General features: G+C 43.2%; 1 protein-coding gene across 2 annotated transcripts in view; it reads right to left on the bottom strand.

Annotated features, from left to right (window-relative positions):
* Window positions 1–18,772, bottom strand: part of edem3 (ER degradation enhancer, mannosidase alpha-like 3) — a 97,846-nt gene that overhangs the window by 6,553 nt on the left and 72,521 nt on the right. For both annotated transcript variants that reach the window (XM_070887177.1, XM_070887178.1), the window contains exons 16-19: window positions 18,097–18,250; window positions 16,547–16,738; window positions 7,124–7,289; window positions 4,753–4,938 (exon numbers count right to left, since the gene is read on the bottom strand). In XM_070887177.1, coding sequence (XP_070743278.1) covers window positions 4,753–4,938; window positions 7,124–7,289; window positions 16,547–16,738; window positions 18,097–18,250 — 698 coding nt within the window. The remainder of the gene's footprint in view (window positions 1–4,752; window positions 4,939–7,123; window positions 7,290–16,546; window positions 16,739–18,096; window positions 18,251–18,772) is intronic.

The raw sequence follows: 18,772 nt of genomic DNA, 5'->3' as shown, positions 1-18,772 counted from the left end.
AACGAGATATCCTCACTTCTTTCCTCCCTCAGCCCTGAACTAAGCGACTTCTGATCCTCAGATATTTCAACCTCTCTCTCTCTCAACTCATCTTGCTCTCTCTCCTGAGGGTTCACTTCCCTCCTGTCCAAGCTTAACCTGTCTCTCCATATAAACTCACACTCCTCGACCGTGCCATGTCCAGTGGTCTCTCTACTCCCATTGTGTCAATTACAGATAAGACTATCTCCGATCACTTCCTTGTATCGCTCTCCACTCACATCCCCCTTTCTCCTTCCCAACCCTACTTCCTTCAGCATCCGCCCCGGAACAAACTTTCCCCAAGTCACTTACAATGGCACTTTCAAATTCCCAACTGTTTAGCCATTGGCCCTCCATTCGCCACAATATTTCTGCAGCTACTTATCTGCTCAATCATACTCTCACCTCCACCTTTGATGCCCTTGTCCCCAGTAAAACCCTTACACTTTCTCTCACCCGATTGTTCTCCCTGGTACTGCCCACATCTCCATTCCCTGGAGACCAAGGGGCGCAGACTTGAATGTCTATGGCGGACAACTGCTTTAGCCATTCATTGCCAGATCTGGCTGGACCACATAAAGCACTATCGGCTCCTGCTCTCGTCTGTCAAAATTCCTCACTATTCCAGAATCATCCTGGAATGCAAGGACAAACCCCGGCTTTTCTTCTACTATAAATCATCGTCTTAAACCTCTGTCCCCTGACCCTTCCACCCTCACCTCCAACAAGTATCAGGAGCTAATGGATTTCTTTGTCACTAAGATTGAGACCATCTGTTCAGCTGTGTCTGCCATTTCCTTCCCTTCCTTTAGCCCACCAAGCCAAACTTCCTCGAAGGTTCCTTCCTGCCCTCGCACTGAACTCGCAGGGTTCTCTCCTATCTTCCCCTCATTTTCTCTCCAAGCCATGACCCTATTCCCACATCTGCTGACCATCCAACTTCCCTGCTTGGCCCCCCCATCTCCAACCTCCCTTCTCCAAAATCCTTGAATATGTTGTCGCCTTCCAAACCCTTGCCCATTTTCCTGCAACTCCATGTTTGAATCCCTCCAATCAGGTATCCGCCCCTCCACAGCACAAACAGTTCTCATCAAATGACATCCTACGTGACTATAACAATGGTAAACTATCCCTCCACGTCCTTCTCGACCTGTCTGCAGCCTTTGACATGGTTACCACACCATCCTCTTCCAACGTCTCTTAGTTTTCCAGCTGGGTGAGACTGCCCTCGTCTGGTTCCATTCTTATCCATCCAGTCGTAGCCAGAGAATCTCCTGCAATGGCTTCTCTTCCCGCTCCCGCACCATTACCTCTGGAGTCCCCCAAGAATAATCCCAACATTTTCAGTTAAACGTAACAGCATTAATTTGAATTTGAAGATTAATTGTTCATGCTACTGAGTTCCTAATCTCAGCCGAGTTGCTTTGGGGAGCAGCCACACAGAGTTGAAATATGTCTCCCTGAAGAAGAGGGGGTACAGTTGAAGGGACAATTGCCTGAAAGCCATTATTACACACTTTCTGGTAGCTGATTCAAAATGGCACCAGTAGAAGGCCGAACACGCATCCTCTTTGCTGCATGATACATTTGGCCCGGGGGTGGGGGAAATGACTTTACAGATGATTTATTTGGAGAAGATAAATAAAAATGGTGCATTTTGAAGAACTACTTACTGCTAATGTAGTTTGTAATTCTTTTACCTTTAATAATTGTGGCTGTTAATATTGTCCATGTGATGCAAAAAAAGAAAAACAATGCAACATAAACTGGTTACAAATAAGAATAAACTAATCATTATTCTACAGCTGGTATATTTATATATACACACTTATACATATACACACACACACACACACACATATATATATATATATATGGGAATGGTAGCATAGTGATTATGTTACTGAACTAGTAATCCAGAGGCCTGGACCAATGATCCAGAGACATGAGTTCAAAAACCACCATGGCAGCTGGGGAATTTAAATTCAATTAAATAAATCTGGAATAAAAAGCTAGCATCAGTAAGACTGATACTACCTTTTGCTTATCATAAAAACACATTTGGTTCACTAATGTCCTTTAGGGAAGGAAATCTGCCATCCTTACCTGGTCTGGCCTATATGTGACTCAAGACCCACAACAATGTGGTTGATTCTGAAATGGCCTCTCAAGCCACTCAGTTGTAATGACTGACCCACCATTACACAAAGGACACCCTCCATCGTGTTGTGTGGCACTACCACCGTGCTAAATGGGATAGATTCAGAACAGATCTAGCAGCTCAAATCTGGGCATCAATAAGGCGCTGCAGGCCATTGGCAGCAGCAGAATTGTATTCCATCACAATCTGTAAACGCATATCCCATACTCTACCACTACCATCAAGCCAGAGGTTCAATGAGGAGTGCAGGAGGGGAACAGATAGGGTAGATAGAGAGTAGCTATTTCCATTGGTTGGGGATTCTAGGACTAGGGGGCATTGGCCAAAAATTAGAGCCAGACCTTTCAGGAGTGAAATTAGGAAACAATTCTACACAAAGGGTGATAGAAGTTTGAAACTCTCTTCTGCAAACAGTAATTGATGCTAGATCAATTGTTAATTTTAAATCGGAGATGTATTAAGGGATATTGGGAAAAGGCAGGTATATGGAGTTAAGTCGCAGATCAACCACAATCTCATTGCATGGTAGAACAGGCTCGAGGGGCTAAATGGCCTACTCCTGTTCCTATATTCCTATGTTCCTATGTACCATCAAGTCAGGGCAACTAGCCTGATTCAATGAGGAGTGCAGAAAAGCATGCCAGGAGCAACACCAGGCATATCAAACAATGAGGTGCCAACCTGGGGAAGTTGCAACACATGCATGCTCAACAGCGGAAGCAGCATGCTATAAACAGAGCTAAGCGATCCCACAATCAACGGATCAGATCAAAGCTCTGCAGTCCTGCCACATCCAGTTGTGAACGGTGGTGGACAATTAAACAACTAGCGGGAGGAGGAGGCTCCCTGAATATCCCCATTCTCAATGATGACAGAGCCCAGCACGTGAGTGCAAAAGACAAGGCTGATGCGTTTGCAACCATCCTCAGCCAGAAATGCCGAGTGGATGATCCACCTTGGCCTTCTCCTGACGACCCACCGTCACAGAGTCCAGTCTTCAGCCAATTCGATTCACTCCACGTGAGATCAAGAAACAGCCGAGCGCAATGGATACAGCAAAGGCCATGGGCCCAGACAACATTCTGGCTGTCGTGCTGAAGACTTGTACTCCAGAACTAGCTGTGCCTCTAGCCAAGCTGTTCCAGTACAGCTACAACACTGGCATCTACCCGACAATGTAGAAAACTGCCCAGGTATGTCCTGTCCACAAAAAAACCCACATACATACACTCACTATGTATAGCAACTCCAGGCCATGGGTCAAATCTGACCCATGAACATGTACATGGTATTGTGACTATTAAACCATTAATTGAACAGCACCTGCACATGGTCATTTACCACTTTATTTATACTACCCAGCAGATACATTCCACACACGTACATCATGATTTAAAAAAAAATCTAAAACCAGCAGGTCTGTGAAAAGCCTCACAGGTCCAGAGCTGTTTTGTCAGTATAAGCCATGCTGGCAAAAAGTGTCTGGTTGTCCCAAAAATATTGATGTTCTATGCAGCGCCCATAAATGGTACCCTGGAACATCCAGTTATGCTCACTGAAACCTGTGTATATCTTTATGTAAGGATATGTTAACCCCCTTTACTAGTGATCTTATTTAATTCTGTTTTGAAAGAAGTCCATCTATTTTATTTATATAATTTACATATGTGTAGTTTCATGAAAGCACAAAGCAGATGTGCACAGTGAACTTGAGGTTCACAAAATGGAAAAAGTATTTTTCATTCATATACATGAGGCATACTCACTAACTTTTTGTCAAGGGCCACAATCCAGAGCAGTGACTTGCTCGAGGGCTACCTTCACACAGGTACCATGAGAAAATGGCACTCCGTAACATCCGGAAATCACCATGAAATTTACCAATGTCTTCTAAAATCAGTGAAATTCAAAGGATCTGCCTGACTTCATGCACTCTGCTTAATTTGTGAAGCTCGCAGAACATGGACAGTCCTACATGGCTGAAATGAGAAAGTTAAACTGCAAAACAAACAGGTCAATCTTTCGGACAATGAGTCACAATTGATTGAAAGCCTTTTTTTTAAAAACCAAATCAAAATCCAATCTTGGAGACTGGGCTTCTACACCCAGAATGGTTGATGGGACCCAGAAAATACACAAGGGCAGGTAACTACCATTATTTTAAAAACAAAAGTTGAGAGAGATTAGGTTAGATTACAAAAAAATGAGAGAGATAGGGAGAGAAACGAAGACTAAAAGCAGCAATTTTCATTTTTTTCTTGAAATGCTTTAACTTTTAATGTTTGTAGTGTAGGGTTACTTATACAGTAATAAATCCAGTCCTGGCATTTGAATGGTTTTATTACAGTAATAATAGTGGTTATTTCAGTATCATGGTGTATTATGTGAAAACATTTTTGAAAAAAGGCTGCCCAGGGTTGTATAGAGATATAGAGATAGCTGAATTTACCAACCCACGCATACTCGAAATATTCAGGTTACTACCTGCATTTAAAGAATTATAAACATCATGACAAATCATTTTGGGTAATTTGCAAAAGAAAGATCATTTATTGTTGGTATAAACTTACTTCTATCCTTAGCTTTATCCGACAGCAGCACTTCCACTTCCTGGTACTCCTGCATGGCATTGAGTATAATATTTCCTTCTTTATTAAAGAGGAAAAGCATTGGAATTGTGACATCATCGGTGTTCCTTCCATCACCAGCCATCTGGAAGAGTGGAGCTGTGTCACTGCTGCTTCCTTCATTGTCATCTGCCCAACAGCAAATTCAGTTAAAACAGCAGCAGCATACACCTGGATGTGCAAACTCTTCTGAGCCTACTAAAGATGTCATCCTTCTGCATAATATAGCTAATAGGTGAGGGCTGTAGGGTAAGCTGGTCCCTCTCAGGCTGTGGAGGTGACAGAGCTTCACATTCAATGTCACTTTTTTTCATGAAATTTGTGATCAATAAGTTGAGGAATGATAGCTCTGCAGCTATGGAACATTTTTCATTTCAGGCACCTAGGACATGGTTAAAGGCAGATTAAAGCTCTCTCTATTCTGCCTCAACAATGTGCCTCAGGCCCAAGCTTTAGTAGAGAACACACTAGACCTTTCTGTGGTATTTCTGAATGAGACCGTCAGTCAGTGCCAAATTTGAGGCATTCTGTGCTGTGGGCCCAGGCCGACTAGGAACTGGACTGTTATTCCTCACATCCATTTCCCATAGGATCCTTAAAGCCAGCAGAGGAGATTTGCATCTCATCAACTTGAGCTATACAGTGTCTTACTTTACCATCTGCTAACATCAGAACACTATTACTCAATCAAAACAGCAGGGAAATGGGAAAGTATTTTCGTACAGGATAGCTCTTTAGCCAAGCAGATTCAGTGCTTTGGTCCAAGTTAAACATTAGTTTCGAGCTATACAGAGATTTATCAAACTGCTAATATAGCTTGCTTATTTATTCATTTTGCAAACAGTGACACTCAAGTCAAAAATGGCTGACTTTAAAGTGCACAATTTAGGCATCCAATTGGTATGCACCAATAACACATGAGTAAGAAAAGTCCAATCCTCAATATCTTCATTACTGCACATTAATGAAAATTACTTGTACTAGTCAATGTTAATCATTACAACTTTGGACTGAAACGCTAAATATTTTTGGCTGAAGGAGGCAGGGATACAGAGATTTGGAGAAGGTCCATAAATTGAAGACATTAAGACCATTTCCCTTGCTGCAGTGTTATGCCCATTTCCCATTAATAACATGCTTATTCTCAACTAGCTCAAAAACATCAAGCACTCGAGGCACTTTTTGCACAGGCTAAATGTACAGTAAAGCTCCGTCGACAAAGGGATTTAAGTACGAGAATGAAAATATGGTGAGACCGAGAACCAATGAAGGTCAGCAAGGACAGGGATGAGTGAGCAGGAATTGCTGTAGGACAGGAGATGGGCAGCAAAATTTTAGATGAGCTGAAGTTTACTGAGGGTGCAAGATGGGAGGCTGGCCAGTCGAGTCTGAAGCTGACAAAGACATGGATGAGGGGTTCCAGCAGCAGATGGGCTGAGGTAAGGTTGGAGGCAGGCGATGCTTTGGTGGAAGTCAGTAGTCTTTGTGATGGATAGGGACGAAAGCTCAGCTTAGGGGCTTGAATAGGACAGCAAAGTTGTAATCACTCTGGTTCAAGAGAAGCCCGGGAGAAGATGGAGTCATTGGCAAGGGTATGGAGTTTGTGGCAGGGGCCGATGGCTTTGGCCTTCCCATTGTTTAGCCGAAGAAATTGTAGTTCATGCAAAACTGGATGTCGGACGAGCAGTCTGACAGCACAGAGGAAGTAGAAAGGGCAAGAGCTGGGCGTCATCAGCTGACCCCAAGTCTAAAGATGAGGAAGAGGAGGTAGCCAAAGATAGGTCCTTGAGGTTTCCAGAAATAACAGTGCAGACAAAATGCACAGATGTTGCCTGAGATGCTCTGGCTATGATTAGATAGGCAAGAGTGGGACCAAGCGAGGGAACTCCACCCAGTTAGATGACAAAGGAGAGGTGTTGGAGGAGGATGGTATAGTTGACCGTATGGTATGCCTACAGTCAGGTCGAGGACTAGGAAGGATAATGCATCATGGTCATAATCGTAGAGATCATCATTTGTGACTTTGGTTAGGGCATACCGTAAGAAATGGAGTATAAATTATATTTTGATTGCAGATCATTAAAATAAAACCAGCATTAAGATATAGCTTATGAACTGGATATTAAATAATGCCAATTAACCTGAGGAAATCTTTATTCAACAATTCTAATCTGTAAAACAATCTGAAAATCTGAAATTATTTCAACTTCTGTAATAATGAAGTGGGGATGTTCATTTTCTCACACAACTCTATATCAATAAATAATCTGTTTTATATTGTTATCAAAGTGAAAAGAAGAATTGCTCCCCTTACCAATGACAATGCCACCTATCGCCCCAGCTTTCTGTGCATTCCGTGCCTTCTCAGCAAACATGCAATGGCCTCGTTGCATCAGGGCAATTTTTCCCTTGATCAATTCAGGATTTGTTACCTCTGAACAGCCACTGTAGGGTTCACACTTAGCGACAAAACCCCGAACCTAGAGAGAATTTTGAAATGCAAATAAGAAATGCAATCAACTTTTGCACAGCAAAAAATATCTTCATAGCTAGTCTCTATTGTCATATTAAAGTACAATTGGAGGAAAGACTCACTAAGAAGCTCAGCAATAATCTGACTGGTTTCCAATTCAAATACGGGAATCATAAGTTTGATTTCCACATGATCGTATGGAGAGCCTTTATCTGTTCTCAGCTAGAGAGCTGTGAAAAGACTTGCATTTATACAGCGCCTTTCATGACCGCCAGGATGTCCCAAAGCGCTTTATGGCCAATTAAGTACTTTTGAAGTGTAGTCACTGTTGTAATGTAGCAGCCAAATTGCGCACAGCAAGCTCCCACAAACAGCAATGTGATAATTACCAGATAAATTTTTTTTAATGATGTTGATTGAAGGATAAATATTGACCAAGACACCAGGATAACGCCCCTGCTCGTCTTCTAAATAGTTTTATGTCGAACTGAGAGAGCAGATGGAGCCTCGGTTTAACATCTCCTCTGAAAGATGGCAACTCCGACAATGCAGCGCTCCCTCAGTCCTTTACTGGAGTGGCAGCCTAGATTTTTGTGCTCAAGTCTCTGGAATGTGACTTGAACCCACAACCTTCTGACTCAAAGGCGAGAGTGCTACCCACTGAGCCACAGCTGACACTTTGTGTGCATGGCTTACCATGGCAGGAAAAAGGGAGAATAAACCTACAGGGTCCCGCAAATCAGTCTGGTGCAACCAGCAGTCCCATTTATTGATCAGTAATTGATGATGGCATGCAGAATTCATCGCACCTTTCCAACTGAAATAGGTTTATTGAAAGTGGAAAATCAAATCAGGAGCTGGAGACACGAATAAATAAACACTAGGATGTAGAATTTCCACGGGAGTTCCCCCGATCTGCTGCCGTAACTTCGGTGGAAAACTGACTGAAACCTCATGGGGGCTGAAATTGGTCGATGCATAAGGTCCGCCCATTTCTTGGCAGTATGTCATTTCACACCGCCGAGACCAAAGAGGACAAAATTGGTCAAAAAACTTTGGCTGTTTGTCAGCAGTCTGCATCGGCCGGTATGTATCCTAGTAGTCGATCGAGGTCGACTTTCTGTTCGATGGGCAGTGTGGCATGCTGTTTTTTTTTTGCACAAGCGTTTTCCCGCGATTTCGGGGTCAGGGATCACTCGCGCATGCGGGGTGAAGAGAGAGAGAGAGCGTGTGGGAAGGAGCAGCAATGTAGTCGATGGGCAGTTAGTTTAAAAATACATAGCACAATGTAAATATATTGCTAACAACTAATAATTCTTCACTTTGAAGACAAGAGGAGATATTTAACAAACCAAAATTCATACCAATAAAAAGATTATGACAATGTTAAAAAAGATATCAAAGCGCAGAAACATCGAGAAGGACAGGAGGTTGAGGGCGCCTACCTTCAATGAGACGGAGTTATCTGCCCTTCTGGAGCACATAACAAAGAGGTACTGCGAGCTAACCAAGGGTAGCAAGATTAAGTAATGACTTTATTTATGTTTCTCCCCCGCCCCGCCCCCCCCCTCCGCTTTTTAAAAATGTGTGTTTGTGTGTCTGTGCGATGTTAAATGTATTGAAGTTTTTTTTACTTTGATTTACTTTACTTTCTGCAGAAGATGACATCTGCAATAGCAGCCAATCAGCTTCGCACGGGGGGGATGACCCACAACCCAGGAGCCTCTTACTGATATTGAGAACTATGCCCTGTCCCTGGTTTGGGATAGCAACCGTTCCACCACCAGCATTGGAGCTGACCCACTCACACAAGAAGATGGTAACTAGTAACTAGTGGGGTGCCGCAGGGATCAGTGCTGGGACCCCAACTATTTACAATCTATATTAACGACTTGGAAGAAGGGACTGAGTGTAACGTAGCCAAGTTTGCTGATGATACAAAGATGGGAGGAAAAGCAATGTGGGCAATGTGGAAAAGCTAAGTGGGCAAAAATTTGGCAGATGGAGTATAATGTTGGAAAGTGTGAGGTCATGCACTTTGGCAGAAAAAAAATCAAAGAGCAAGTTATTATTTAAATGGAGAAAGATTGCAAAGTGCTGCAGTACAGCGGGACCTGGGGGTACTTGTGCATGAAACACAAAAGGATAGTATGCAGGTACAGCAAGTGATCAGGAATGCCAATGGAATCTTGGCCTTTATTGCAAAGGGGATGGAGTATAAAAGCAGGGAAGTCTTGCTACAGTTATACAGGGTATTGGTGAGGCCACACCTGGAATACTGCGTGCAGTTTTGGTTTCCATATTTACAAAACGATATACTTGCTTTGGAGGCAGTTCAAAGAAGGTTCACTAGGTTGATTCCGGGGATGAGGGGGTTGACTTATGAGGCAAGGTTGAGTAGGTTGAGCCTCTACTCATTGGAATTCAGAAGAATGAGAGGTGATCATATCGAAACATATAAGATTATGACAGGGCTTGACAAGGTGGATGCAGAGAGGATGTTTCCACTGATGGGGAAAGACTAGAACTAGAGGGCATGATCTTAGAACAAGGGGCCGCCCATTTAAAACAGATGAGGAGAAATTTCTTCTCTGATGATTGTGAATCTGTGGAATTCGCTGCCTCAGAGAGCTGTGGACATTGAATAAATTTAAAACAGAAATAGACAGTGTCTTAAATGATAAGGGGATAAGGGGTTATGGGGAGCAGGAAGGGGAGTGGAGCTGAGTCCATGATCAGATCAGCCATGATCTTATTGATTGGCGGAGCAGGCTCGAGGGGCCGTATGGCCGACTCCTGCTCCTACTTCTTATGTTCTTAAGTTGAATAAAATGCAGTCTGTGTTGCGGTCCTCTCGTGTCATGTAATGTAACTGTAACTGTAATGTTGGCCTGATGTAATATAATGCAAGTTTGTAATATAATGTTGGCCTCATGTGATGTACTGCAATGTTGGGGGGCATGTAACGCAATGCATATATGTATGGTCTGTCTGCGATATATAATGCAGTACTGCAGCAGTGGTGAACATTTAAGTAAGACACTGTACTGTTTACTCATGTGACCCTGATCCCTCCCCTGGTGGCAAGCTTTTTTAAATGCTGTTTTGTACTTCCAGGCTCGGATGATTCAGACCACAGCGACACAGATGGCAGACCCACTGCCTCCACCTCTGGCGTCACCCAGCCCTCTCCTGACGAGGAAGAGAAGAGGAAGAGGAAGACGAAGAACCACTGATCCGGCAGCCAATGGAGGTGGAGTTGGTGGTGGAGACAGAGGAGGATACACCAGCTCCGTGTGGGACAGCTGAAACATCCTCCACCACCGAGTCTGTATTTAGGGGATTCCCCCATGGCTCCTCCAATTCTGCCAGACCAAGCCGTGCACAGCAAGGCACCCCAGTGTTGCAGCGTCTTTGCCGCAGTGATGGAGGTTGGTGCAAGAAAGGTCGGTTGCTGTAGGCGTGTGCCAGGAAATGGTGCGTCAGTCCCCAACACGGCAGCTGTGGAATTTAAATTCAGTTAGTTAATTAAATAAACCTGGAATAAAAAGCTAGTATTGGAATGGTGAACATGAAACTACCGGATTGTCGTAAAAACCCATCTGGTTCACGAGTGTCCTTCAGGGAAGGAAATCTGGTGTGACTCTAGACCCACAGCAATGTGGTTGACTCTTAATTGTCCTCTGAAATGGCCTCTCAAGCCATCCAGTTGTAACAACCACTACCTGTACAATAAATAATAATAAAACCAGACAGACCATTGGCTTCGGACACAACAACGTTATGCCCAGCCCAGTCGACCCTGCAAAGTCCTCCTGCCAAAATTGGGAGAGCTGTCCCACAGACTAGTCAAGCAACAGCCTGACATAGAAACATAGAAAATAGGTGCAGGAGTAGGCCATTCGGCCCTTGAGCCTGCACCGCCATTCAATGAATTCATGGCTGAACATGCAACTTCAGTACCCCATTCCTGCTTTCTTGCCATACCCCTGACATAGTCATACTCTCAGAATCATAGCTTTCAGCCAATGTCCCAGACCCATCACCATCCCTGGCTATGTCCTGTCCCACTGGCAGGTCAGACCCACCAGAGGTAGTGATATATGGAAGGGAGGGAGTGGCCCTGGGAGTCCGCTACGTTGATTCTGGCCCCCATGAAGTCACATGGCATCAGGTCAAACATAGGCAAGGAAACCTCCTGATTACCACTTACTGCCCTCCCTCAGCTGATGAATCAGTACGCCTCCATGTTGAACATCATTTGGAAGAAGCATTGAGAGTAGCAAAAACACAGAATATACTCTGGGTGGGGGACTTCAATGTCCATCACCAAGAGTGGTTCGGTAGCTACTGACTGAGCTGGCCAAATCCGGAAGGACATAAGCTGCCAGACTGGGTCTGCGGCCGGTGGTGAGAAAACTAACACGAAGGAAAAACCTACTTGACTTGTCCTCGCCAATCTACTTGTTGCAGGTGTATTTGTCCATGACCATACTGATGGCAGTGACCTTGTGGAGACAAAGTCCCGTCTTCATACCGAGGACACCCTCCATCGTGCTGTGTGGCACTACCACCATGCTAAATGGGATAGATTCAGAACAGATCCAGCAGCTCAAAACTGGACATCAGCAATAACAGAATTGTATTCCACCACAATCTGTGACCTCATGGTCCAGCATATCCCTCACTCTACCATTATCAAGCCAGGCGACCAACCCTGGTTCAATGAAGAGTGTGGAAGAGCATGCCAGGAGCAGCACCAGGCATACCTAAAGATGAGGTGCCAACCTTGGGCAAGTTGCTCCACAGGACTATATCCATGCTAAAGAACGGAAGCAGCATGCTATAGACAGAGCTAAGCGTTCCCACAACCAACGCATCAGATAAAAGCTCTGAAGTCCTGCCACATCCAGTCGTGAATGATGGTGGACAATTAAACAACTAACAGGAAGAAGAGGCTCCATGAACATCCCCATCCTCAATGATGGCAGAGCCCAGCATGTGAGTGCAAAAGACAAGGCTGAAGTGTTTGCAATCAGCTTCAGCCAGAAGTGCCCAGTAGATGATCCATCTCAGACTCCTCCTGAGGTCCCCACCATCACAGAAGCCAGTCTTCAGCTAATTTGATTCACTCCACATGATATCTAGAAACAGCTGAGTGCATTAGATACAGTAAAGGCTATGGGTCCCGACAACATCCCGGCTGTCGTGTTGAAGATTTGTGCTCCAGAACTAGCCGTGCCTCTAGCCAAGCTGTTCCAGTACAGCTACAACACTGGCATCTATCTGACAATGTGGAAAACTGCCCAGGTTTTTCCTGTCCACAAAAAGCAGGACAAATGCAATCCGGCTAATTACCGCCCATCATTCTACTCTCAAGTGATGAAAGATGTTGTAGATAGTGCTATTAAGTGGCACTTTCTCATGAATAACCTGCACACTGATGCTCAGTTTGGGTTAGGCCAGGACCACTCAGCTGCAGACTTCATTACAGCCTTGCTCCAAACATGGACAAAAGAGCTGAATTTCAGAGGCGAGATGAGAGCGACTGCCCTTGATATCAAGGCAGCATTTGACAGAGTGTGTCATCAAGGAGCCCTAGTGATATTGAAGTCAATGGGAATCAGGGGAATGACTCTCCACCGATAGTCTAGTGAGAAGGAAGAACTGAAGGAAATCCTTATTAGGGAGGAAATTGTGTTGGGGAAATTAATGGGATGGAAGGCCGATAAATCCCCGGGGCCTGATAGTCTGCATCCCAAAGTACTTAAGGAAGTAGCCCTAGAAATAGTGGATGCATTGGTGATCATTTTCCTATCGACTCTGGATCGGTTCCTATGGACTGGAGGGTAGCTAATGTAACACCACTTTTTAAGAAAGGAGGGAGAGACAAGGCGGGTAATTATAGTGATTAGTGTCTTGTAGTTGGTGGAAAGGCTTTGGGGAGTCTGGATGTGAGACAATCACAGCAGAATACCCAGCATCTGACCTGCTCTTGTAGCCACAGTTTTAAGTGGCTGGTTCAGTTAAGTTTCTGGTCAATGTTAAATGTTCACTCCCTCCTGGAGGGCTTCATACTGGAAGTGGCACATTGGAATGTTATGTTTCTATCAGGAGCAGTTCAGCTGAACTGAATTGTGATAGAACAGTCGTTCCTGAAGAATGTGCCACTAAGTGTCCTCGGCCCAACCTTCTTCAGCTGCTTCATCAATGACCTTCCCTCCATCATAAGGTCAGAAGTGGGGATGTTCGTTGATGATTGCACAGTGTTCAGTTCCATTCACAACTCCTCAGATAATGAAGCAGTCTATGCCCGCATGCAGCAAGACCTGGACGACAAGCTGCTAAGTGGCAAGTAACATTTGTGCCAAAAAAGTTGACTATCTCCAACAAGAGAACATCTAACCACCACCCCTTAACATTCAACGGCATTACCATCAACAAATCCTCTAACATCAACATCCTGGGGGGAGGGGTCGCCACTGACCAGCCACTTAAATACTGTGGCTACAAGAGCAGGTCAGAGGCTGGGTATTCTGCTGTGAGTGTCTCACCTCCGGACTCCCCAAAGCCTTTCCACCATCTACAAGGCACTAATCACTATAATTACCCGCCTTCTCTCTCCCTCCTTTCTTAAAAAGTGGTGTTACATTAGCTACCCTCCAGTCCACAGGAACTGATCCAGAGTCGATAGACTGTTGGAAAATGATCACCAATGCATCCACTATTTCTAGGGCTACTTCCTTAAGTACTCTGGGATGCAGACTATCAAATGCACTAATCTGCCATGTACCGGTGGATGTGATGTATTTGGACTTTCAAAAGACTTTTGACAAGGTCTCACACAAGAGATTGGTGTGCAAAATTAAAGTACATGGTATTGGGGGTAATGTACTGACATGGATAGAGAACTGATTGGCAAACAGGAAGCAGAGTCGGGATAAACGGGTCATTTTCAGAATAGCAGGCAGTGACTAGTGGGGTGCCGCAGGGCTCAGTGCTGGGACCCCAGCTATTTACAATATACATTAATGATTTAGATGAGGGAATTGAGTGTAATATCTCCAAGTTTGCAGATGACACTAAGTTGGGTGGCGGTGTGAGCTGAGGAGGAGGATGCTAAAAGACTGCAGGGTGACTTGGACAGGTTAGGTGAGTGGGCAAACGAGTGGCAGATGCAGTATAATGTGGATAAATGTGAGGTTATCCACTTTGGTGGCAAAAACTCGAAGGCAGAATATTATCTGAATGGCGTAAGATTAGAAAAAGGGGAGATGCAACGAGACCTGGGTGTCATGGTTCATCAGTCATTGAAAGTTGGCATGCAGGTACAGCAGGCGGTGAAGAAGGCAAATGGTATGTTGGCCTTCATAGCTAGGGGATTTGAGTATAGGAGCAGGGCGGTCTTACTGCAGTTGTACAGGGCCTTAGTGAGGACTCACCTGGAATATTGTGTTCAGTTTTGGTCTCCTAATCTGAGGAAGGACGTTCTTGCTATTGAGGGAGTGCAGCGAAGGTTCACCAGACTGATTCCCAGGATGGCAGGACTGACATATATGAGGAGAGACTGGATCAACTGGGCCTGTATTCACTGGAGTTTAGAAGGATAAGAGGGGATCTCAGAAACATATAAAATTCTGACGGGATTGGACAGGTTAGATGCAGGAAGAATGTTCCCAATGTTGTGGGAGTCCAGAACCAGGGGACATAGTCTAAGGATAAGGGGTAAGCCATTTATTACTGAAATGAGGAGAAACTTCTTCACTCAGAGAGTTGTTAACCTGTGGAATTCCCTACCGCAGAGAGTTATTGATGCCAGTTCATTGGGTATATTCAAGAGGGAGTTAAATATGGCCTTTACAGCTAAAGGGATCAAGGGGTTATGGAGAGAAAGCAGGAAAGGGGTACTGGATTAATGTTCAGCCATGATCTTATTGAATGGTGGTGCAGGCTCGAAGGGCCGAATGGCCTATTCCTGCACCTATTTTCTATGTTTCACAGGAACTACTCACAGATACTGTCATTTTATGACCCAACGAGATATCCATTTGCTCAGACAAACATTTCTGTTCTGTACAAAAGAGTTACAATTGTAACAGATGCCCAACGTGTGCATTTCGAATGAAAGGCTTCAAAGTCAAAAACTCAGACAGAAGTTGCTGACTGGACAATTCAATCATCTCCTGCACAAAGCGAAGGCCAACCTCGGCATCATGTGCACTAACTGGACAAGCACAGACTTTATGTAGAGATTGCTAAAAGAGGAAAGGTGGAAAATAAAGCTTAGGAGCTATGCTGCTCTTTAGTTTCAGAGGTTATACATTCACACCACAGTTCCCTACACATCATGATCCTAACCTCAGTCACACCTCCAGTGGAATTGTTGAGTGGAGATCATAAGATTCCCAGCAGGTGGGAGGGAAATATTGGACAAAAAAATCATATGTACCCCTTAATAGCCAATTGCACAGCAGTACTGGTAGAGGGTTTGGAGAAGGTCACCTGCTGCACCCTGTTCTACAGGGGTTAGAGAGAAAGCTAGAAAAATACAAATAGATATTCCTCACAACTAGCTGATGTGTTAGCATATCAACATGCCGAGCCACACGGTGCTAGCAAATAGGTTGACAGCCACATTTCCTACCATGATAAATACTGCCTTTTATATTTTCTGGTGATTTCTTTTGTCCTACACACAAAATAAACTGGCAGAATATATATTTTATTACATATGGGTGTAATTTTTAAAAACAATTCCGATTGTCAGTATTGGGGAATTAAACACTTTATTCACTTCTCGACACCCAGCATCAACTTTAATAATAGGCTGCTGAACACTAAAGCTCCATCGACTCAACCAGAAATGTGTCTTAACGCACCCCCACTCCTCAGAACAGTCTGAACATTTCCACTTCAACAACTGCAGAACAGCCCTTAATAAAGTATAATTTCCCCCCTTTAAATAGTATTTAAGGGCAAAATATCCTTTTTGTTTAAAAACAGTTATATTTTTGCCACTCAGCATATGGAAATGCATCAACATCACATGCATATTTAATCAGGGCTGTTAAATGCATTTATAACAAAACTATCAAATAATATTGAAAAGATAAAATATGACTTGAATCTCTTAGATAAATCAACTTAAGTAGACTATCATACGCTATGTAAAATGTGTTCCACTAAGTGCAATTTTTAAAAACTGCCAAATAAGTACAATATGTTAATATATTCAAACACTGGTTAGTTTTAGTGGATCCATACCCCACTGGTAATCTTAGAAAGTTCTGTTCCAAATTGTGCTGGTCCAGCTGTAAGTACCATTCTACCAAGGAATGGATGGGAGATGATTTGGACAGCTCGAGGTGGCAGCTGTTCCTTCTGTTGCTGACTGGACAATTCAATCATCTCCTGCATAAAGCGAAGGCCATCCTCAGCATCATGTGCACTAGCTGCCTGGGGGAGGAGAAAAGCAATATGTTGTTCATTCATTACTGAATTCACTCTCACTTGACACAAAAGGCGGCAGCAATTTGTCATTCTTGCTTTCACTTTCATCTCTTGAAAATGCAGTGCTTAATTACTAGCTTAAAAATAAATCAGTTTCCCTTTGCATTTGGGTGTAAGTAGGTTTGTGCATGTTTCTCCTTTACCACTCTGTTTCCAAAAGAAAGGAGAATACTTATGATGCACTGGCAAAGATCAACCTATGAATTTGCTTTGTATACTTCATGGCCCGGATTTTACGGGGCCGATGACTGCGTACGCAGTGTACACAGTCGTAAGTGCCCCGCAAGTTCTGGGTTTCCACGCAGAAAACCCGGAACTTGCGATCCGTTAAGTTTCAGCTTGACAGATCATCCGCATGAGCGGGAAATGGACATTCGCTGGCGGAGAGATGTGCTATTAACCCAACTAATGCCCAGCGAATGTCCACAAAACTGTTACGCCTGGTAAAAGCAGGTGCAGGGCTGTCTTTTACTAGTATAAGGGTTTAAATAAATATTAAAATAACTTTAAAAAATCATTTAAACTTTCAAAAATCTTTAAAATTAGTTTAGGTTAATTTTGGCCCCTTTAAAACTGTTTACATTTATTCTTCAAAAGTTATTATTTGTTTTTAAACTGCAATTAAAATGTATTTTTATTAATTTTAAACATGTTGTGATTTATTTTTATTTAGGTTGTGTGAAAGTGTTTTTTTTATGTCCGTAAGTAAATGGAATCCTCATAAGCATCAGGGGAACCCGCTTTTTGATTGGTTGTGCCGGCCCACGTGATCCCAGGGACACTTGTGAACCGCATGTGCCCCTGGGATACTTGGGCCTTTATGCAGGTATGTGCCTGCAGGCCCAGGAGCACGAGAGTCCGAAGATACAGAAGCATCAGGTAGTGTGTACTTTTCTTGTGGGAAGCCTCCGACTGCAATTTCAGGTCCCATATTTTCTCTCAGACTGCAGAACATAAAAAGGGTCCTGACTTTCCACCATTAAAACCCAGTTAAAACTGTTTTTGCACACATTTTGCTTTCAGTAATTCATTAAAAAAATAAGTTGTTGATCTGTTTTTATTTCCACTTCATTCATTGATCATATGGAAGTGACATTTGTCTATACATGACAAATTAACTAGTCATTACTTGCAATGCACCCCACAGAACCTCATGTATTCTGTTTCTACTATCAGTTCCACTTTACAAACAAATTATATTCTATCTGTTTCCATTCATTCTATAATTTCCCATTGGATTAATATTTTAAGCGGCATATATCCATCGGGTACTTTATGGGCTACAGGATATAGAGCAGCTTCACCTGGTTTGCATGCTGAACCAACTGGACTCTGCCATCCTTGAGATGAATTAGGCTGACTCCCATTTTCTTCAGTAGCTCGAGGTGTTCAGGATTGTTGGCCATAAAATCCCTGGCCCTCAGATGTGACCTGATCCCAGGGCCACCACCCAAGTCCCTGCAACAAAAAAAACACATAAGGAATTCAATTCCCCTGAGCAAAATGTGAAAGAGAGACTACATAAAATAATGAGCCTTTCTGTACTGTATTTCTCCTACAGAAAACTACCTTAGCAAAGGCAATGAATTAACCCATTTAGAAAATACTCATTAACTTCAACTTGAATTGGTTTTGCACAAATATAAACAAATTAATCAAGATTTTAATAAAATGATCAAAATCAAAATCTATATTGATTGCACTGCTTTGTAATCCATCAGTTTAATACAAGCATAATAATCATTTAATATAAATTTATTAAAGCCAAGTTCACTTGCTATACTGAAACACAGGTCCCCAATATAAATAAGTCAGTATACTAAGTCAAGTTGTTTTCTGTATTATTGAAAATGTTTCTGTTGTAATAGTCTGCTAAAAATAAAATGAATTTGGCAAGCGGTATATTTACAAAAGCAAGATGGATCACATATTGAACGTAGAAATGTCCTTTGTCTTTACAACAGGTCACATGTAAACACA

Source organism: Pristiophorus japonicus, chromosome 8, assembly GCF_044704955.1.
Source record: "Pristiophorus japonicus isolate sPriJap1 chromosome 8, sPriJap1.hap1, whole genome shotgun sequence".
Lineage (NCBI taxonomy): Eukaryota > Metazoa > Chordata > Chondrichthyes > Pristiophoridae > Pristiophorus > Pristiophorus japonicus.
The sequence above is the reverse complement of the archived record's forward strand: the minus strand, read 5'-3'. Positions and strand labels throughout refer to the sequence as shown.